At 49.1% G+C, this 22,844-nt stretch overlaps 1 protein-coding gene across 2 annotated transcripts in view; it reads left to right on the top strand.

The window, feature by feature from the left end:
• LOC106582101 (immunoglobulin superfamily member 3) overlaps positions 1 to 22,193 on the top strand; it is an 89,885-nt gene extending 67,692 nt beyond the window's left edge. For both annotated transcript variants that reach the window (XM_014164845.3, XM_014164846.3), the window contains exons 7-9: positions 13,313 to 13,723; positions 18,145 to 18,573; positions 18,980 to 22,193. In XM_014164845.3, coding sequence (XP_014020320.1) covers positions 13,313 to 13,723; positions 18,145 to 18,573; positions 18,980 to 19,230 — 1,091 coding nt within the window. In that variant the 3' untranslated portion in view covers positions 19,231 to 22,193. The remainder of the gene's footprint in view (positions 1 to 13,312; positions 13,724 to 18,144; positions 18,574 to 18,979) is intronic.
• Positions 22,194 to 22,844: the final 651 nt, after the last annotated feature.

Here is a 22,844-nt window from a genome sequence, read left to right as displayed (position 1 = left end):
TGTGTGGGGTTATACCACTTTACTATCACTGAGACTGGCTGTGTGGGGTTATACCACTTTACTATCACTGAGACTGGCTGTGTGGGGTTATACCACTTTACTGTCACTGAGACTGGCTGTGTGGAGTTATACCACTTTACTGTCACTGAGACTGGCTGTGTGGGGTTATACCACTTTACTGTCACTGAGACTGGCTGTGTGGGGTTATACCACTTTACTGTCACTGAGACTGGCTGTGTGGGGTTATACCACTTTACTATCACTGAGACTGGCTGTGTGGGGTTATACCACTTTACTGTCACTGAGACTGGCTGTGTGGGGTTATACCACTTTACTGTCACTGAGACTGGCTGTGTGGGGTTATACCACTTTACTGTCACTGAGACTGGCTGTGTGGGGTTATGCCACTTTACTATCACTGAGACTGGCTGTGTGGGGTTATACCACTTTACTGTCACTGAGACTGGCTCTGTAGGGTTATACCACTTTACTGTCACTGAGACTGGCTGTGTGGGGTTATGCCACTTTACTGTCACTGAGACTGGCTGTGTGGGGTTATACCACTTTACTGTCACTGAGACTGGCTGTGTGGGGTTACGCCACTTTACTATCACTGAGACTGGCTGTGTGGGGTTACACCACTTTACTATCACTGAGACTGGCTGTGTGGGGTTATACCACTTTACTGTCACTGAGACTGGCTGTGTGTGTGTGACTGATGTACTACTGATGTGTCAAGGTGAGGCTGATTACAATTCAGCAGGGAGATGAGCTCAGTGACTCTGCTGATCAATAAGACAGCCAGCCAGTAGAATATAGTCAACTATACAGGGTTTCTCTCTCTGTCCCACTCCCTCTCTCACACACACAGCGACCTCAAACTATGTGCGCGCACACACACACACACACACACACACACACACACAGGTCTGTGCTCTGAAGCAGTACAGGGACAGACAGTGTTCTGACCTTAGCCACTCAAGCTGAACACAGTCTCACAAGACCCTTCAGGAACCATTTGGCAATCGATTTATCATCCTGCACGCTTGTTTAGTTTCCCTGATGTGCACTTTACTGTCTTTACCCATAGTGAAGAGGACCGATGACACGCGCACACACATTTAGAAAATCAATGGAGCTCTCTTTCACTCTCTTCTGGCTCCGCACTGTCTCCATGACGATGTGATCAGTTACCTTGGAAAAGCTATCGGTTACCATGACGAAGTGATCAGTTATGGTGGCTATATGATAAGCCCATGTATAGGCTTGGGCTCACAGGAGTATTTGATTGGCTGTGAGGTGGACTAATCCAGCTCCCCCATTGGCTCCTCCATACTTTTTTTCTATTGTTTTAGTCAAATCCTGTTTTCCTCCTCAACTAGGCCTGACACACACACACACGCGTCACATGGCTCCATTTAGAGCCGTGATTCATCTGTCAGAATGTAGGCCGTCTCTTCTGTTTTCCCCTAGCTGTTTTCTTAAATGTTAACCACTCTTCGCTAAATGAGAGGCTGACATTTGCCGTTTCCACTTTCTCTCTCAAAGAAGCAGAAACGAGCGGAACAGGAGAGTGGGGGTAATGAGGTGTGAGCAAAGCTGGAGCATCACACAGCATCTGACCAAATACATTATTGAGAGACTTTAAATCATGCTTCCAGAGGTACCTGTACACTGACCCACCAGCCTGCTCAATATGTATGAGCTTCCTCACCACCGTGTGTGTGTGTGTGTGTGTGTGTGTGTGTGTGTGTGTGTGTGTGTGTGTGTGTGTGTGTGTGTGTGAGACTGACTGCTATGGTTGGGCGGTATCAAGATTTCATACCGTTTCTGTGCCATAGGGTGTTATGCCGTATTACCGAATGTGCACACAAGGGGCGCTATTGGACGGACGCACAAAACATTTTAGGCAACAGGGGTCTTGATCCAGGAGGGGATTGAATGTCTCTGCTGTAACCAAGACGCTTGACATCTAGCCAGTTAGTAAACCAAATGCATAGCTGGAGATAATTTATTTTACACATATTAGATTTGTTATAGTTAGACTTATAGCTTTTTTTTTACAGTAAAAATCATACCGTTGAAAATCATACCGTTGGTGTTTGGAAATACCCCGGTAGAAACGGTATATCGCCCAAGCCTAGTGACTGCATAATGCTACTCATATGCATACTCATGATGGGACAGTGCCTCTGACTGCACTGGGCCTCTGCTGGGCTGAGGATGATGTGTGAAGTGCATGAAAGGACTAGAGAGATGGAACGTGTGAGGCCTCGGCGCTAGCCTTGGCCCAGCATAGCCCCAGACCCAGCATAGCATCAGACCCAGCACCAGCATAGCCCCAGACCCAGCATAGCCTCAGCATCAGACCCAGCACCAGCATAGCCCCAGCATCAGACCCAGCACCAGCATAGCCCCAGCATCAGACCCAGCACCAGACTCAGCATAACCCCTGCACCAGCCTCAGGATAGCCCCAGCTCCCTACAGCCCTACAGAGCCCCAGCCCCAGCTCCCTACAGAGCCCCAGCTCCCTACAGGGCCCCAGCTCCCTACAGGGCCCCAGCTCCCTACAGGGCCCCAGCTCCCTACAGGGCCCCAGCTCCCTACAGGGCCCCAGCTCCCTACAGAGCCCCAGCTCCCTACAGAGCCCCAGCTCCCTACAGAGCCCCAGCTCCCTACAGAGCCCCAGCTCCCTACAACCCTACAGAGCCCCAGCCCCAGCTCCCTACAGAGCCCCAGCCCCAGCTCCCTACAGAGCCCCAGCCCCAGCTCCCTACAGAGCCCCAGCCCCAGCTCCCTACAGAGCCCCAGCCCCAGCTCCCTACAGAGCCCCAGCCCCAGCTCCCTACAGAGCCCCAGCCCCAGCTCCCTACAGAGCCCCAGCCCCAGCTCCCTACAGAGCCCCAGCCCCAGCTCCCCACAGAGCCCCAGCTCCCTACAGAGCCCCAGCTCCCTACAGAGCTCCAGCTCCCTACAGAGCCCCAACTCCAGCTCCCTACAGAGCTCCAGCTCCCTACAGAGCTCCAGCTCCCTACAGAGCTCCAGCTCCCTACAGAGCCCCAGCTCCAGCTCCCTACAGAGCTCCAGCTCCCTACAGAGCTCCAGCTCCCTACAGAGCCCCAGCTCCCTACAGAGCCCCAGCTTCCTACAGAGCCCCAGCTTCCTACAGAGCCCCAGCTTCCTACAGAGCCCCAGCTTCCTACAGAGCCCCAGCTTCCTACAGAGCCCCAGCTTCCTACAGAGCCCCAGCTCCCTACAGAGCCCCAGCTCCCTACAGAGCCCCAGCTCCCTACAACCCTACAGAGCCCCAGCTCCCTACAGATCCCCAGCTCCCTACAACCCTACAGAGCCCCAGCCCCAGCTCCCTACAGAGCCCCAGCCCCAGCTCCCTACAGAGCCCCAGCCCCAGCTCCCTACAGAGCCCCAGCCCCAGCTCCCTACAGAGCCCCAGCCCCAGCTCCCTACAGAGCCCCAGCTCCCTACAGAGCCCCAGCTCCCTACAGAGCCCCAGCCCCAGCTCCCTACAGAGCCCCAACTCCAGCTCCCTACAGAGCTCCAGCTCCCTACAGAGCCCCAGCTCCAGCTCCCTACAGAGCCCCAGCTCCAGCTCCCTACAGAGCTCCAGCTCCCTACAGAGCCCCAGCTTCCTACAGAGCCCCAGCTTCCTACAGAGCCCCAGCTTCCTACAGAGCCCCAGCTTCCTACAGAGCCCCAGCTTCCTACAGAGCCCCAGCTCCCTACAGAGCCCCAGCTCCCTACAGAGCCCCAGCTCCCTACAGAGCCCCAGCTCCCTACAGAGCCCCAGCTCCCTACAACCCTACAGAGCCCCAGCTCCCTACAGATCCCCAGCTCCCTACAACCCTACAGAGCCCCAGCCCCAGCTCCCTACAGAGCCCCAGCCCCAGCTCCCTACAGAGCCCCAGCCCCAGCTCCCTACAGAGCCCCAGCTCCCTACAGAGCCCCAGCTCCCTACAGAGCCCCAGCTCCCTACAGAGCCCCAGCCCCAGCTCCCTACAGAGCCCCAGCCCCAGCTCCCTACAGAGCCCCAGCTCCCTACAGAGCCCCAGCTCCCTACTGAGCCCCAGCCCCACAGAGCCCCAGCCCCACAGAGCCCCAGCCCCACAGAGCCCCAGCCCCACAGAGCCCCAGCCCCACAGAGCCCCAGCCCCACAGAGCCCCAGCCCCACAGAGCCCCAGCTCCCTACAGTCCTACAGAGCCCCAGCTCCCTACAGAGCCCCAGCTCCTTACAGAGCTCCAGCTCCAGCTCCCTACAGAGTCCCAGCTCCCTACAGAGTCCCAGCTCCCTACAGAGTCCCCAGCTCCCTACAGAGTCCCCAGCTCCCTACAGAGTCCCCAGCTCCCTACAGAGTCCCCAGCTCCCTACAGAGTCCCCAGCTCCCTACAGAGTCCCCAGCTCCCTACAGAGTCCCCAGCCCTACAGTCCTACAGAGCCCCAACCCTACAGTCCTACAGAGCCCCAACCTCAGCCCCTCTGGTAGGTGGGTTCTGGTCTTCTTCTCCAGGAACATAAAGATCTTTTCTGCTGCAGAAGGAGGCAGAGCGTCTGTTCTCCTATGTCCTCTCTATGGGAACTCTGATGCCTTGAACACATTGACTGAAATGAACCCCTAGATTAGAGGCTACCAGACACACACAAACTCCTGGATTCTGTCCCTGTGCATGAGTGTAATTATTTTCTATTGGAACATGCTTCTATGTAGTCTGACACACGGCTCACAGCGCACAAATGGAAGGAGGAATACTATACTCCTCCTGATTTGCGTTTTCTCTTTGTCTCTCTGTAAAACATAATAAGAGCAGACACATGTTCAGTCCTGCACATCACCAGGGAAGCTTCAGTCTCATCTCTACACAATCTAATACCAGCTCCTCATAACTCTCCCGCACCACACACACACACACACACACACACACACACACACACACAAACCATTATGCTGATTCTCCGTAATGAAGCCGGAGCTCAGATTAATGATGGTTTGGGGAATTTAATACATTTTCTTGTGTGTGTGTGTGTGCCCACATAGTTTGAGGAATGTGATATTAACGTTCCCTGGTTGTAGGCTGTGCTGGAATAAAAAGGGAGATGATGGTGTCCTACTTCCTGTCGAGAGAGCCATCTGGGGGGTCCACACCTACACTCTAGCCTACATGCTGTACATTTTCGTCATTTAGCAGACACTTATCCAGAGCAACTTACAGGAGCAATTAGGGTTAAGTGCCTTGCTCAAGGACACTTCGACAAATGTTTCACCTACTCGGCTCTGGGATTCGAACCAGCGACCGGTTACTGGCCCACCGCTCTTAACCGCTAGACTACAAGAACAGTATGCTGATTATTAATGGCACCCTATTCCCTATATAGTGCACTGCTTTTGACCAGAGCCCTGCTCAAACTATAGTCAAAAGTAGGGCACTCTATAGGGAAGCAGACATACAGTATGGTTTGAAGAGCTGGTCTTTGTAGCTGATACAGTATACATATGATGACATGTCCATCATACCTGTGTCAGTAAAGGGTGTCCCCCTGCTATTTCTATCTTCTACTCTCCCCCCTCTTTCTCGCTCTCCCCTCTTTGTATTTTTCTCTCCCGTCTTTCTGTCTCTCTCTCTCTCTCTCCCCTCTTTCTCTCTCTCTCTCTCCCCCCTCTTTCTCTCTCTCTCTCTCTCCCTCCCCTCTTTCTCTCTCTCTCTCTCTCCCTCCCCTCTTTCTCTCTCTCTCTCTCTCCCTCCCCTCTTTCTCTCTCTCTCTCTCCCTCCCCTCTTTCTCTCTCTCTCTCTCTCTCCCCTCTTTCTGTCTCTCTCTCTCTCCCCTCTTTCTGTCTCTCTCTCTCTCTCTCCCCTCTTTCTGTCTCTCTCTCTCTCCCCTCTTTCTCTCTCTCTCTCTCTCTCCCCTCTTTCTGTCTCTCTCTCTCCCCTCTTTCTCTCTCTCCCCCTCTTTCGCTGTCTCTCTCCTCTCTCTGCCCTCCTTTCCCCACCCCTTTACTATTCGCCGCCCCCTCCTGGTGGTGTCTTGGTGCCGAGTGCTAGTGAAGTGTCTTCAGTGTTAATGGCAGTAACAGCTCTCTCTGTGCCCACGCTCTCTTCATACCACCCAGCACAGCCCTTCTCCTCCTCCCCCAACCTTGTTATTGATAGCGTTACCGTCACCGTGGTGACGGGAGGTTCCCGCTTATCTGTGGATGGATTGCAGCTGTCCGTCTTCATTAGGGAGGAGTCGTCCACCCAACTCTCCAGTCACACGCCACGGGGCTCAGAGTTTCACAACCACCCTGACATAGCCTTCCTCCTTTTTATCTTGTCTTCTCTACCTCTGTCTTTCTCTCCCTTTCCTTCTCTTTACTCTTTCCTCTTCTTCTACTGCCCACAGTGACAGATTCTCTCGCTCTCTTGCTTTCTGTCTCTCTGTCTCTCGCTCTCTCTGTCTCTCGCTCTCTCTGTCTCTCGCTCTCCCTCTCTCTCCTGCACCCATCTTGTCTTCCTATTCGTCCTCTGTTCATTTTCTCTCCTCTCATGTCTCTCCAGATGTTGCTGTGGTGTTTTTACAGCGGTGGTGTGACATGGCTGAAGGGGTTGTTATTGTTGTGACTGGGATATGACGTCTTATCATGTTTGAGCTGTGCTGTGTACAGTTTTGATCTAACCCCCCAGGCACTGGTGTGTCTTCTACTGTCGGATTGGATATCTGCACTCCAAGCCCCCCTTCCTATCCCCCCCCCCCCACACACACACACACACACACACACACACACACACACACACACACACACACACACACACACACACACACACACACACACAGTAGGTGATGAAATTAAGAGCCATTGTGTGAGAAAATAATTTCATAAAAGGCTTTTGATGAATCATGTCAGATTCAGACGCTCAAGGTCAGCTCATCTCTCCGTCTTCCTCGCAGACTGCACAGCCAGCCCACTGCACACACCTGCTGCTCGGGGGACACACACATACTCCCCCCCCTAATACACTACACTCCACACAGTCTATTGTGTCCTCTCTCTCTCTGTCTCATTCATCTCCAGGCCAGAGACTGTTCTGCAGTCAGCACTGGCTTCCCTCAACAATATCTATGACCACATTCCAGCACTGGTTTAATGGACATAAAGTGTTTTATGTTTACTGGCAGAGACCCACTTTCCCCTCACACACACACACATGGACCTACACATTGACCCACACACGCACAGACCCACGCACAGACCCACACACAGACCCACACACGCATGGACCCACCCACCCACGCATGGACCCACCCACCCACGCACGGACCCACCCACGCACGGACCCACCCACCCATCGCACGGACCCACCCACCCATCGCACGGACCCACCCACCCATCGCACGGACCCACCCACCCATCGCACGGACCCACCCACCCACACATCGCACGGACCCACCCACCCACACATCGCACGGACCCACCCACCCACCCACACATCGCACGGACCCACCCACACATCGCACAGACCCACACACACATCGCACAGACCCACACACACACGCACGCACGGACCCACCCACACATCGCTTTATTCTATCCCATTTCCCTGCCTGCTTCTGGGGGGGGGGTCATTAATCAGTACCTAGAGTTCCCCTGCCCTGACCCCCTAGCCTCTCTCCCTCTCTGCTCGCCTTCTCTCTCCCTCTCCTTCCCTCTCTTCCTCCCTCACCTCCCCCTTTCCAGTTAGGCCAGGCAGAGTCCAGTGATCAGTCTCTGAGACAGCAAGCAGGAGACAGAGGAGAAAGGCAGCTGGGCGTGTGCAGATCCCCATAATTACCTCAATCTTAATGACATTGCGGCGGGAGTGTGAGATTGGGGGGGTAATCTCCTTTTGACACAAAAGGATCAGAGATGCATCGGCATCATTAGCATAGAAATTAGGCTCCCCATTATAGCAGAAGAAGAGAGGAACAGCGGCTCCTCAGCCAGAGTAGAGGCCCATCCCTCATCCCTCCCCAAAGGGAACCCGCTCCGACCTCTCCCCAGAGGCAGGGCTCCGGGCTGGGGGAGCAGCAGGGAGGAGTGACCCAGCTGGACTGAGCCGTCCTCGGGGATGAGAGTGTGTCTAAGCCCTTGGTGTTGTACATCCGTTCTGGGCTCAGCCTGTTGCTAGGCTAATGCTAACGGCGGAGCAGGCCGGGTTTAAGACGTTAAGCCTCCCTGAGTTGAAACCCAAGAGACCCCCCTCTGGTCCCAAATCCTCCCAGGAGAACTCTCTCCCTCTTTTCTTTTAGCTTCCCCACATCTCCCATGATCCCTCTTGCCTCATCTCTTTGCTGCTCCTCCTGATCTGCTCTCTTTATTTAATTCATCTACCTTCTCCATTCATCCTCTAATCCCCCATGTCCTCTCCCTCTTTCTCTCTGACTTATTTCTTGCCCACTGCCTCAAAGACACCTCTGAGGACTTTTATGCCTGAAATACTGAAACATATTTCACCAAAAGGCCTGTGTAGGTGGAGAGACAATAGCAGGCCATTAGGCTGAGTGGGGTCTAATCACATTTTCTCTGGCCCAAATTGCACCCAATTCCCTATATAATAGTCCAGTATTTTGACCAGGGCACATAGGGTTCTGGTGAAAAGTAGTGCACCATGTAGGTAATTTGGTGCCATTTGTGATGCATCCAATGTCCCTGATGTCAAGCCTTTCAGATGAATGATCATAAAGCACCAAAATATGAACCAGAGAACCACAACACCTTCCTGTCGGAGTTCTTCATTGGAGCCTCATGAATATACATGAGCCTGTAGGTGAGCCTGCTGAATATTCATGTCCTGGCAGGTGATGAGACTGGCTGTCTGGATTATTTCTAGAAGGTTTCTTTGTTCTACATACTATTGAATACTGTACATCCCTATGGTCGGGCTGTTTTGCAACGGCCTGTGGACTGTAGTTGATAGCGTTTCATTGAGTTCAGACAGACGGGCGGTGTTCTGATTAGACTGGTAGAGAGTGATGGTAAGAGGTTGGAAAGATACTACAGAGCACAGCCTTAACAGTGCACTTTTCCTTCCTACCTCCTGGACCGTAAAATACTTCCCAAAATATGTTTTAATCTGTTCCCGCACTTGGTTCGGTAAATAAAGAACCGCTTCGCAGAGTTGTGGCATATAGCTATGAGGAGAGTGAAGACGGAACGTGTGCATGTGTTGGGCATAAAGTTTGTATTCCGGCCTGCGTTCTGGATGTGAATGGGGCTGTGTTTGTGGCCATTGTGTGCTTTACGCCACTGATAAATAAGGGGCTTTATCTGGGCTCGGCAGCACACTCTGCCATTAACACCTTCTGATGATAAATTGGACACACTCAGGGAAGAAAGAGAAAGGGGGTGGTTTCGATTAGCTTCTTAGAGAGCGTAAAAGTGTGTGCTCCTAACGATGCCACGTGCTCTGCACACTGCTAACAAACTCCAACCGCCACACACACACACACACACACACACACACACACACACAGAATCTTGTTTCATTTTCCAACAAAGAGAAAACACTCACTCTGTTTTAGGAGAGTGAGGGGCTGAATGTTAATAAACTGGTCATTTAATCATGCCTGGCTATGGCAGTGCAGGGCTCTTTGGCAGTGTTTAATTTGGTCTGTTCCCTCACTGGGAGACCCAGCGGGACTGTCTAAGGTATTCAAGCCACACTCTCAGTAGCGTTTACTTCAAAGTTAACTTATAAAATGAGCATTTTCTCATCTATCATCTAGTATCTGATTAGCTCCCAATTCCCAGAATAGGCCCCTTTCACTGACCAGAGTATGGAGAGATAAGAATCATACAAAGGATCTCAGCAGTACTCACTATCTCTTGTACTGGTGAGAGATTACACAGAGCTGAGAGGGAGAGTAGAACAAATCTGAGCCTGTTGCGCACACACACACACACACACACACACACACTTTAAATACTTTATTTGAATCAACATATTACATCGCACACACACACACACACCCACTTTAAATACTTTATTTGAATTAACATATTACATCATGCACACACACTTTAAATACTTTATTTGAATCCACATTACATCACACACACACACACACAGGCATAGGGCCTGGGTTTGAGTGACACACCAGCTAATGCAGAACATAGATGACAAGTGTTTCCAATTATGGATTTGTCTTACTTTGGGTAAGAAACACAGACCCACACACTCGTGCAGAACATGCAAACACAATTAACATAGACATTGACAGACTCGCTAAAACACACACACACACACAGAATCCCGCAGTAAACGGAACTGGCAATACCTATGCATGATGTATGGCCTTGTAACAGATGTGTGATTGAACAAATCTCTACATATATATGCTCTTTTCCCAAAGCATCAACACACACACACACACACACACACACACACACACACACACACACACACACAGAAAACCCGGTCGATCCCTGCACATACACTGAGTGTACAAAACATTAGGAACACCGGCTCCTTGACATAGACTGACCAGGTAAAATCTATAATTCTTTATTGATGTCACTTGTTAAATCCACTTCAACCAGTGTAGATGAAGGGGAGGAGACAGGTTAAAGAATGATTTTTAAGCCTTGAAACATGGATTGTGTATGTGTGCCATTCAGAGGGTGAATGGGGAAGACATGTTTTCAGTGCCTTTGAAAGGGGTATGGTGGTAGGTGCCAGGCGCACCTGTTTGAGTGTGTCAAGAACTGCAACGCTGCTGGGTTTGCTCAACAGTTTCCCATATGTTTCAAGAATGGTCCACCAACCAAAGGACATCCAGCCAACTTGACACAACTATGGGAAGCATTGGAGTCAACATGGGCCAGCTTCCCTGTGGAACGCTTTCGTCACATTGTAGAGCCCATGCCCCGACAAATTCAGGCTGTTCTGAGGGCAAAAGGGAGGGGTGCAACTCAATATTAGGAAGGTGTTCCTAATGTTTTGTACTCTGTGTACAGCATGCACGTCCTATTCCCAGTCCATGTACTCTACATCCTCATCCCCACAGCCCTGTTTTTTGCCTCAGTTCCTGTTGAAGACAAACGCATTTTAAATGTGGTTGGAACGTGCGCAAGTTTGTGTTTGTGGTCCTGGTGCGAAGTCTCTCCCCCACTCTCTCTGCAGTGTGAAAAGGTTTTCACTGGTCTTGTATTGAGCACCACTGTGTACTTCTTCCTATGAAGCTGAAGCCACGGGACCTGTTTCAGCGCTCATAATGACTTAATGCCTTTTATAATGGATTATAATGCACCATAATGGCCTTGAATGGCTGGTAATTGGTCAGGCTTTGAAGTTGAACAGGCCTTTTTGTAAACACTGGTCCAAGGCAACAGGCTTATATCCCACCCACTCTCCTGTGTTTTCCAAATGGATTCTAACTTCAAATGGGGGAAAACAGCGAGGTGCTTTGTCCTGTGCCAATCCAATCCAGCACGGCTCCGCTCCAGGTGATACCGAGGTAATTCTCTCCTGGATTCTGGAGGGTTCGTCTGTAATTCCGGCTGGAGTGGTTGTTGGGGTTGGGAGTGTTCAGAGCGGGTCTCTCTCCAGTGTGTAGCCAGCCGAAGATGACTCATTTCGGAACTCACTCAAGAGGCCATTGTGGAGAGGAAAGAGGGCTGTGAAAATGCATCTTAGAGCACGGCCAAATGCTAGCTCTCTCTCTCTCACACACACACGCTCTGACCATCCAAGCACATTCACCAATCTGTGAGTAAGGGTGAAATTCTCTAGGCAGATGGTTGTGACTCCAGGCAGTCATTCCTATCAAAGCTCAGCACAGGCAAATGGGAGGGTGTGTGTGTGTGTGTGTGTGTGTGTGTGTGTGTGTGTATTTGTCCTATTTCATGCCCTAGTGTTCAAATGAGAATGGTGAATTAAATCTGTTCTCTTTTACATTGATTATAATGTACCTTTTCATGTGTGACCTAGTTAATGTTTTAGTTGATCAGGGTGTGTGTGTGTTTGTGTGTACACGCACTGTGTTTTCTCTCCTTTAAGCCTCCAACTGAGGCGCCGGTCGGTCACACTTGATGTACCTGTAGCTAATCCAATCTCACACTTGATGTCCCTTTAACCAATTCAGTCACAGCGCCCTGAGCCCCATCCTAACACTACCTCCCTGACATCATATTCTAGCAGTGCCTCCCTCCATATCTCCCTCTCTTCCTCCCTCTAACTCCCACAGGCCTCTTACGCCTCCTCCTCCTCATTTCTCCATCTTTTTCTCTTTTTCTCTCCCACAGCTCAGATTCCTTAATCTCTCCCTCTCTTTCTTTGCCCCTCTCGCTTTTAAACTGAGTCTTGCATACCCCTATTCCCTTCATCTTTCCCTCCTAAATATTTTCCTCTCACCCACCCAACTTATTAAAGGCCTATCTTTTTTTTTTTTTGTAATTTACACCCTTTTTCTCCCCAATTTTGTGATATTCAATTGCATTCTTGTCTCATCGCTGCAACTCCCCAACGGGCTCGGGAGGCGAAGGTCGAGTCATGAGCCCTCTGAAACATGACCCACCAAGCCACGCTTCTTAACACCCGCCCGCTTAACCCGGAAGCCAGCCGCAACAATGTCTCGGAGGAAACACCGTTCAACTGATGACCGAAGTCAGCCTGCAGGCGCCCGGCCTGCTACAAGGAGTCGCTAGAGTAGGATGAGCCAAGTTAAGCCCCCCCCCCCCCCCCCCCGGGCCAAACCGTCCGCTAACCCAGACAACACTGGGCCAATTGTGCGCAATCGAACCCAGGTCTGTAGTGACGCCTCAAGCTTTGCAATGCAGTGCCTTAGACTGCTGCGCCACTCGGGAGGCCCCGAGGCCTCTCTTTTCATCCCTCTCTGTCGTACACTGACAGCCTTCCCTTCCATCTCTCCCTGCCTCTCCTCCACCCACACACTAATATCCTCTCTTTTTCGGCAGGAAATGAAGACCGCCTCAACAAGTCTGTCACAAACAGAAATGACATTGTGGACCTGTCACCACCATTCACCTGTTTCTATAAACACTGAAATAACTGTTTCCTCTCTCTCCTCTTCCTCCCCCCACTACCTTCCTACCCTCCCTCTCTTCCCCTCTCTCTCTCCTCTTCCTCCCCCCCACTACCTTCCTACCCTCCCTCTCTTCCCCTCTCTCCTCCTCCTCCCCCCACTACCTTCCTACCCTCCCTCTCTTCCCCCCTCTCTCTCCTCTTCCTCCCCCCACTACCTTCCTACCCTCCCTCTCTTCCCCTCTCTCACTACTTCCCCCCTCCATTCCTCTCCCCCCTGTCTCTCTCCCTCTCCTCCACAGTGAGTAAGCTGCGGGTGCAGAAGACCAACCAATCCCTGGTCTACCTGGAGGACAGTCGTGTGCGCGTCAACTGCTCCGTGGCGTCCCAGACCAGCCAAGACTCCCAGCATGCCGTGCTCTGGTATGTGCGCCGTGCGGAGGGTGCCGAGGCCGATGAACTACTGCTGAGGATCGAGCGCTCGGGTGCGTTTGAATATGGCGCGTATGCGGACGAGGAGAGGTTGAGGCGACGAGTGCAAGCTGAGAGGCTGTCGCCACGGCTCTACGCGCTGACATTGAACAGGGCGGAGAGCAGCGACTCTGGGACGTACTACTGCCTGGTGGAGGAGTGGCTCACAGACCCAGACGGAGCCTGGTACAGACTGGCACGGGACTCCTCAGGATTCACACAGGTCCTAGTCAGACAACCAGGTGAGGACGGAGAGGAGGGAACAAGGGGAGGGATGATGGGAGGGATATAGAGATGAATGGGATGAAGCCTGGTACAGACTGGCACATGACTCCTCGAGCTTCACACAGGTCCTGGTACGACAACCAAGTGAAAACAGAGAGGAGGTATACTGGTACAAACTGGCACGGGACTCCAAACTCAGCCTTTACACACAGAAATCTTCCTAAGAGAAACAGCAAAAGCCCAGTGTCTCTCTCTGTAGTGGTTAGCAGCTGCTGTTCTCAACCCATGTGGTTCATTTATCTTCTGGCAGTGACCAGTTGTGCCCTCTCCCCCTGCCCTCAAGGTCGTCTCGCTCTGATGACCTCATCACCATCCACCTGCCCCAGGCAGAGCTCAGGTGGACGTGGTGGGTGTTGCCCTGGTGCCAAATGGGCAGAGCCTGGCAGAGCTGAGGGGCATAACCCACCTGCCCATAATAAGTCAATGCTGTGCCCCCACCGACACCAACTACACACAACCTCACCTCAGCCCCATGCCACCCTACCCACCGAACTGCTACCTTAATCCCCTCAAACCCAATGGCCCCAACCCTACCATGTACTATACAGACTTCCAAGCCCCCCTCCTAGGGCTGGGAGATAGAGCTGATTCATTTCAATGTATGTTTTTGCATGATATTCCAAATGTCTGTACTGCAAGAGTCAAGTTGTTTTCCGTTTTTATGAGCGTTTATGTCTGCTTGTTGTCTTTTTGGTCTCGTCTCCTTCGCTCCTTCTGTGCTGTGTGCACCTTCCCATTTACACCATCTCAGCATATAATGACGAGATGCTCATATCTCCACTCTAACAATGGGAGGTGTCCCAAATGCGTGAAGGCAGAAACGTATTGGCCTTAATTTGGACCGATTTTGGCGAAAGTGAAACCTCTCGCTTCGCCTCTTCCTCTCCGTTTACACACACACACACCCCAAGATCACTTCTTCCTTTCTGACAAGCGGTTTGGTCCAACAGAAACAGTCATATGGACACTGAAACAGAGACATTATTTTACTGTAATAGAGAAGTTAACCTTTCTAATGATACCATTTTTATGTCTCAACTCCTGAAATTGCTCGCAGAGCAGATGTTACTAAAACAGAAGTATCAATGGACATTGATTCTGGAGAATGAAGGCTCAGTTTGTCGTGCACCCGCATTGGCGGTAACACATACCGCTAGCAGCATTTATCCAAAGACTGTTATACTAGCTGTCTAGTCTGTGTTTTATAAATGCGCAATAAGCATAAAACACAATTAGATCATGAATTGGCAATTTGTTCTCATTCTGAAAAATAAGGTAGGCCACTTGATTTCAACACCTGAACAAAGTGGACAGGCTGGCAATCGGAGACGGACAGAAGGGTGTGTTCATAACAATTCAACTGTTCTGCCTTGTTGGCTTAACTTGAAATATAAAGATTAGCTGGCTACTCACTAGCATGTGGGCTTGTGCTTGAGAGATTGTTTATGAGACCTGTGTTAATTTTTCTAATGCCTGTAACAAGAAGATGGTCATTATTAGTGAATGTGCATTATGCATGTTTCTGGTTATAATTTTATTTTAAAGCCATTTGTATTGACATATTTAAAAGCCAGATCAGTGATTGCAAAAAGCAGGTTAAACTACACGGAACAAAAATAAACGCAACAAGGTGTTGGTCCCATGTTTCACGAGCTGAAATAAAACATCCCAGAAATGTTCCATGTGCACAAAAAGCTTATTTCTCAAAGGTTTTGTGCACAGATTTGTTTACACCCCTGTTAGTGAGCATTTCTCCTTTGCCAAGATAATCCATCCACCTGACCAGTGTGGCATATCAATCACACAGGTGCACCGTGTGCTGGGGACAATTAAAGGCCACTCTAAAATGCAGTTTTGTCACTGATGTCCACAGATGACTCAAGTTGAGGGAGCATGCAATTGGCATGCTGACTGCAGGAATGTCCACCAAAGCTGTTGTCAGAGAATTTAATGTGCATTTCTCTACCATAAGCCACCTCCAATGTCGTTTTAGAGAATTTGGCAGTACGTTCAACCGGCCTCACAATCGCAGACCACGTGTATGGCGCCGTGTGGGCGAGCGGTTTGCTGAGGTCAATGTTGTGAACAGAGTGCCCCATGGTGGCAGTGAGGTAATGGTATGGGAAGGTATAAGCTACTGACAACAAACACAATTGCATTTTATTGATGTCAGTTTGAATACACAGAGATACCGTGACGAGATCCTTAGGCCCATAGTCGTGCTATTCAACTCATGTTTCAGGGTCTAAGGCACTGCATCTCAGTGCTAGAGGCGTCACTACAGACCCTGGTTCGATCCCGGGCTGTATCACAACCGGACGTGATCGGGAGTCCCATAGGGCGCCGCACAATTGGCCCAGCGTCGTCCAGGTTCGGGGAGGGTTTGGCCGGGTTAGGCCGTCATTGTAAAATAAGAATTTGTTCTTTAACTGATATGCCTAGTTAAATAAAGGTTAAATAAAATATGTCCCAGTTCTTCCGTGGCCTGCATACTCAGACATGTCACCCATTGAGCATATTTGAGATGCTCTGGATTGACGTGTACTACAGCGTGTTCCAGTTCCCACCAATATCCAGCAACTTCACACAGCCATTGAAGAGGAGTAGGACAACATTCCACAGGCCAATCAACAGCCTGATCAACTCTATGCGAAGGAGATGTCGTGCTGCATGAGGTAAATGGTGGTCACACCAGATACTGACTGGTTGTCTGATCCACATCCCTACTTTTTTTTTTTGGTAAGGTATCTGTGACCAACAGATCTATATCTGTATTCCTAGTCATGTGAAATCCATAGATTAGGGCCTAATGAATTTATTTCAATTGACTGATTTGCTTATATGAACTGTAACGAAGTAAAATCTTTTAAATTGTTGAATGTTGCTTTTTATATTTTTGTTCAGTATATTTTGATCAAATTAAGTACATTATTAGTGGGTTTTATGGTTGTGGAAGGATTATATTTATTTCACACGCCCTAAATTCATTACATTATTGCTGACTGTTTGAAATGCAGTGTATTTGACCTTTAATTGTACAACTAAGCTGATTTAGAGAAGAAAAAAATGGATATGTATATCGTGATTCGCCCATAAGTTAGAAAAATCGAGATATGATTTTTAGGCCATATCGCCTGCCCAATCACCTCCCCTCCACCCAGCTACCCCGCTATTACCCTCCTCTCTCTGACCCCCAAAGGAAGGTGACTGTTTATAGACAAACATGGCTACACCCTCCCCTAACATCTCTGAAAGCAATCTGTTGTGCCAGGGGTCCTGTGAGTAGGGCATTGTAAATGCAGGGTGAAATGTGCGGGTGTCCGTGGCATCTGCCCAACTGCAACATCAGACAGAAGGCCTGGAGCTGGTCAGGGAGCAACAGCACTCATATGTTATTTTAGCAGGAAAGTGGACACTTCTTCCCCACATACAAGAATGCTGAAAAACACATTGCAGAAACATATCTGTTTCCTTCAAGTGCACGCCCTTGTGCATGTGTGTATTCATGATTGTGTGTGCATGCATATCAGGGGATCACTTTGTTTGTGTCTCACCTCTGTTTCCTTCAGGATCCCAAGGCTCACCAGGGGATTGGGTTATTATCAAACACCATATCAGGGAGTGCTCATTCCATATAGTTATACATGTACGGCTATATAAATATATAATGATGGGCTGCAAATTTACAGGCCTGATTTCCCAGGTGGCTGTTGGGAGGGTCTCATTAAGGTGCTAAAGAATGCAGTCACCCAGGAAGTCAAACAGAAATGGTTCAGAGGAAAAATGAGATGCCAGTTCTCCCCTTGTCTGTCTTCTTTCCCTCTGCTCTCTCCTTTTTAACAAGAAGAAACATTACAGACAGCCTGATCTAGCAGAGTCTTTTCAAGTTCAGTTCTTTTTACTTGTTCTAACTGGGTCAGTGTACAGGCCCTGTAGGAGTGTAGCCATCCCACACAGACACTCTCCCCCTGGGCTAGTAGCCTCGAAGAGGGAGGGAGGCCTGGGCCTGGAGCAGAACAGCAGACTGGAAAGGCCATGGACAGCTGGTGGGGCTAGTTACCCTATTAGACAATTTTTTTAGGATTTGGGGTTTTGGCATTTAAGGGTAGTTGGGCACGTAAAACTGACAATGAGAGATTTTGCTATCGACTTGAGTTTATGATTGTGTGTTGAGCTTTTGAAGTATATAATGATTTGAAGCACAGTTTTCTGTTTCAAGGCATGACAATTATTCTGCCCAAGAAATGAGCTTCAATTGGAATTTTCTTCTATTCCCCCCCTCTCTCTCTCTTCCTCCCTCACTCCCTTCCTTCACCCTTTTTTTCCTCCCTCCCTCACTCCCCCCCCCCCCCCCCCCCCTTCCTCCCTCTCTCTGCAGAGGTGCGGTTGCAGGTGGAGGAGTCGGAGTCTAACATCACTGTGTCCCAGTCTGGTTCCATCCGGTTGGGCTGCAGCATCCCTTCCCAGTCCTCCCGAGACTCCCGCTTCTCCGTGTCCTGGTACGTGGAGCGCCTCGAGGAGGAAGATGAGGAAGAGGAAGACCAGTTGTGTGTGTTCTCCATTGGACACGATGCCGTGTTTGGGAACGGGAACTGTAGCCCCACCGAGGAGGCGGGGCCTAACTCACGTCTGCAGTTTGAGAGGACAACCTCTGACCTCTACAGCCTGACCATCCAGGGAGCACGGCCTGCTGACACAGGGCGCTACTACTGTCACGTGGAGGAGTGGCTGCTCAACCCCCGCAACGCCTGGTATCGCCTGGCGACCAACAACTCTGGTGTCACCATCGTCACCGTGATCCAGCAGGGTAAATCAATCAATCTAATGTTTATTTTTAATAGTGCTTTTTAAAATAAAACAGATGGTACCACATGGTGAATAACAATGGCCTGGGGCTACAAAAACAACATTTCGGTTGCACTGCGTTTTTTTCCAACCCTGGCCAACCAACTCCTCCCATTTGTATCATTCTACAGATGGCATATGAGATCATTGGCTCGTGCTGATCTTACTGGTGATTCTGGTCTGAGTTAGTACTGACACAGTCACTATGACTATAGACTGCTATTAGTAGCATGCCAAATAAACATCAAACTACACAATAATGGAATGCTCTCCATTGATGTCATTTTTTCATCCATATCGCACTCATCCAATTCTCTTCTTTCCCTTCTCTCTATCTTCTCTCCATCTTTCTCTCTCTCTCCCCACAGTCTCCACACTGCAGTCGGTGGTGTGCTCCAATGACTCTCTCTTCTACTTTATCTTCTTCTACCCGTTCCCCATCTTCGGCATCCTCCTCATCGCCGTGCTCCTGGTGCGCTATAAGAGCCGTAGCCACAGCAAGTCCCAGGAGGGCAAGAACGGCGCCCCCTTACTGTGGATCAAAGAACCCCACCTCAGCTACTCGCCCACCTGCCTGGACCCACCTGCCCTCAGCCTGCACCCTGGCTCAGTGGAGTAAGGAAGCAACCCATAACCCTCCACCACCCCGTACTCATCGAGGATCCAACCAATACCACGCCAGGGAGGGTCTACTTCGGACCTCCACCTGACCAATCACTGCTGTGCCCAAGCTGTCAGTCAATCTGTTCGTCCATGTATAATCCCCCCCCCCCCCCCCGTGGTTGCCCCGGCTGTGCTGGCTGCCTGTCTGTGAGATACTCTGCAGCGGCCCTGTCGTGTGTGTGTGGAAGTGTGTGTTTGCGCCAAATGTGCAGCCGTGTGTGTGTTTGGAACTGTGAGTGTATGTATCTCTCGCTATCATCTTCTCTTTGTCCAGTGAAAAACATAGCTATAGTTCTTTTTCTTTTTTTATTCTGTTTTTCAAAAGATGTCTGCTAGAATGATACAATCTGGGAACAAGAAAATGACTAGTCAAGGACCCTATATGGGCATACTGTTCTGTACTGAACTGAGGACGTAGTGAGGATGATAAGGAATCTCTCTCTCTGTGCTCGTTTGACTTAGCACTGAACTCAGATCAGTCCCTGCCTGGCCTTATACCTTGGTTACCATAGCGAGGGCCCTTTTCAGACTGACTCCAGAGCTGTGGACTAGACTGCCGCAGAAACACACATAGACAATTAGAAGAGATGTGTGCGTGACAATGTGAAAGTGTGTGTGTGTTCACCCACCTGTCTCCTCAGTGTGTTTGCCTTGGCAGACAGAGACAGACCTGGCGAGCCCATTGAACATTGCCAGACACTAGGCATCAGTGTGAATGCACACCTCTTCTCCTCCTCTCCAAACAGTGAGAACGAGGGAAAGAGAGAAGGAAGGAGGATAAATGAACATATTTTTGACATGAGGGATATTTCAGTGCCAAGAACTTATTCCAGGCTGTCCTCTGCAACAAATGTTTGAAGTTTAAAGGGGCGAGCAAAGCCGATTGGCTCTGAGGCACTCTGTAAATATGGCTGCCGACCCCATGCTGGGGGATTATAGGCCTTGTAGGCAGAAAGGGTGATTTTTACGCTTATGTTAAACCCGTTGAGTAGTTTCTGCATAAATGTATTGACACAGTGGAATTTATTGACTGAAATGAAATTCTCTGCCATTTCATACGCTGTCTGCTATTACTACCACATGCTGTCTTTAATAGACATGAATTAATGGGTACAAGCTGTGCAGCTCTTAGAAATTCCTGTAGAGGGGAGGTGAGCCACAAAACATATCATCGCTAGAGATGTGTGTAGAGGTTAAGTACATGCATATTAAAACACACACACACACACACACACACACAACCAGCTCTTTGGACAACGTGTAGAGAAAACAAAAGCATCCCCAAAAACCGATTACCAACACACCATGGGAATTAATATCATGTCTGATTTTATTAGGATTTTTTGTACCTTCATTTATATATTTTTGTTATTTTATACTGTTTTGCATAGTTCATGTACATGTCTTTTTAAAATTCTCCAAGAACTGCTCTTCTACTTGCGTTGCCAGGCAACCACACCACACAGATACAACGTCATGATAACACTGTGCTGTGTGTCCATAGTCACAGGCACTGAAATGTCGTAGATATAGAAATGCTAGATTAATTTGTTCTGCGCAGTCAGTGGCATCACATTGAAGATTTATGTTTTGGCCAGTGTGGAAACACTAACTAAATGCTCTATACCTGTATTGGAAACCTAGCAGCTTCACTATAGAATGTACAGTAGATTAACAGCGAGAGTCACAAAATGATCCACTTTAAGCTTTTGCTCGTCTTGTTTATTTATTGAAATGTACCGTGGCACCTAGTTAGGATGTGTGAGCTCCATAGAAATGCATTAGACTGCCATAGATGACTGGACCGAAGCCGGCCTCTCGTGGACTGTGGATGTTTCCCCCATGACCTACAGTACACATGGCAGAAGGGTTGGGAATCAGTCCCATTCCCATAGTATGGAACGGCCGGGAGAGGAAGTGTGACATTCCTGTTCCGTAAAATAACCCTTTCACTGCCAGACAGACTGCTGAAAGCTCTTGTCATTCTCTTCTCAATCGTGTCAAAATGTATATTGCATGACAATATTGCAGGAAGCGTTTTGATGTTTTGTAACCTTCAAACTTTTTAGCGTCGTGTTAGTGTGACCGAGCGATGCCAAGCCCTTCACTTCCTGTGCCAAGTGTCAGACGGATCTAAAGAATAGGAAGTCACTTTGAACAGCAGATTTATGGGGGAGGGAGAACAACTTTTTGGTTGTTTCTATTCTTTTCCATCTGCCATTCAAATCCTGAGAGAGCGGAAGGCCTCATCACCTGCATTGGTTGACAGCTATAGAACAATGCTTTCATGTGTGTATGTGTAGGTGTTTAGCTGTAGCACCAGGCTATGTTAGCTAGTTAGGTCAGCAGCGCGATATTTACTTATTTGCTCTAGGCTAGATCTATCCATCATTGGGTTAGATGTTGTTTTTAGCAGCGGGCAGGATCTCTGAATCTAAACCAGGAAGTGGAGGGTGCGGCTTTGGTGTGTGATGTCACAGTGCCACAGTGCGTAATTGGAGCTGTGTTGTACTCTGAACGGTGTTTTTGTAGTAATCAACATCCCTAGACGAAATCCTAAATGCTCTCCAGACGTTCTGACAGTGTTGTAGCTGCGTTACGAGGGCTGCATGCAGTGACTGTGTGCTGGCTCCAGATTTAGCTGTAAAATAACTGTAGTGATGTGTTCAGTTCAGCCAGTGCTGCTTTTTTCCAGTGATGTACTTTTTGTTATTTTTTTTATCTATGATAAATGATAGTGCACTGAAATGAAAAGGAAGGCCATAGCTTTTTTTAAACGCTTGTGTTTTTCGTGTATATGACATGTTTTTCTTGATTTTAATTCTGATATATATTCTATTGAATAGTAACCACTGCTATCATTCAAAAGGCACTTTGCTATTCTGTCAGTTTATTGCAATAAAAACATGTTCAGTGCAACCTTAGGTGTTGACATTCCTCCTGACCCTTCTACATATTTCCTTCTATAAACCTCCAGACATAGGCGCCTGAGCAATGGAGCAAACAGAACAGCTGACACTTTCAAAATAGGGGTACAAACTTGTTTTGCACCCCCACTTTTTGTAAACCAGAAAATGACCATGAATCATTGTTTAATTTGTCCTTTTCAACATTTTAAGCTAGTCTGTATTAAAACCAATCCATTTTAGATTTTAATGAACAGATGGCATTTTTCACCACCTCCCCCCTCGCCTCAAGATGAATGGTTTTGACCACTAAAGTTTTGCTTTGCTCCGGTGAGCATGCCAATTGCACGCTCCCTCAACACTTGAGACATCTGTGGCATTGTGTTGTGACAAAACTGCACATTTTAGTGGCCTTTTGTCTCCGGTGCAATGATCATGCTGTTTGAACCGCTTCGTGATATGCCACACCTGTCCGGTAGATGAATTATCTTGACAAAAAGATCAAATGCTCACTAACAGGGGTGTAAACAAATTTGTGCACTAAATTTTACAGAAATAAGCTTTTTGAGCGTATGGAACATTTCTGGGAACTTTTTTCAGCTCATGAAACATGGGACCAGCACATCGAAATTTATGATAAACGACAAATTAACCCTTTACACAC

Source organism: Salmo salar, chromosome 21 (assembly GCF_965601325.2).
Source record: "Salmo salar chromosome 21, fSalSal1, whole genome shotgun sequence".
Classification (NCBI taxonomy): Eukaryota; Metazoa; Chordata; class Actinopteri; order Salmoniformes; family Salmonidae; genus Salmo; species Salmo salar.
This window is presented reverse-complemented; position numbering and strand designations above follow the sequence as displayed.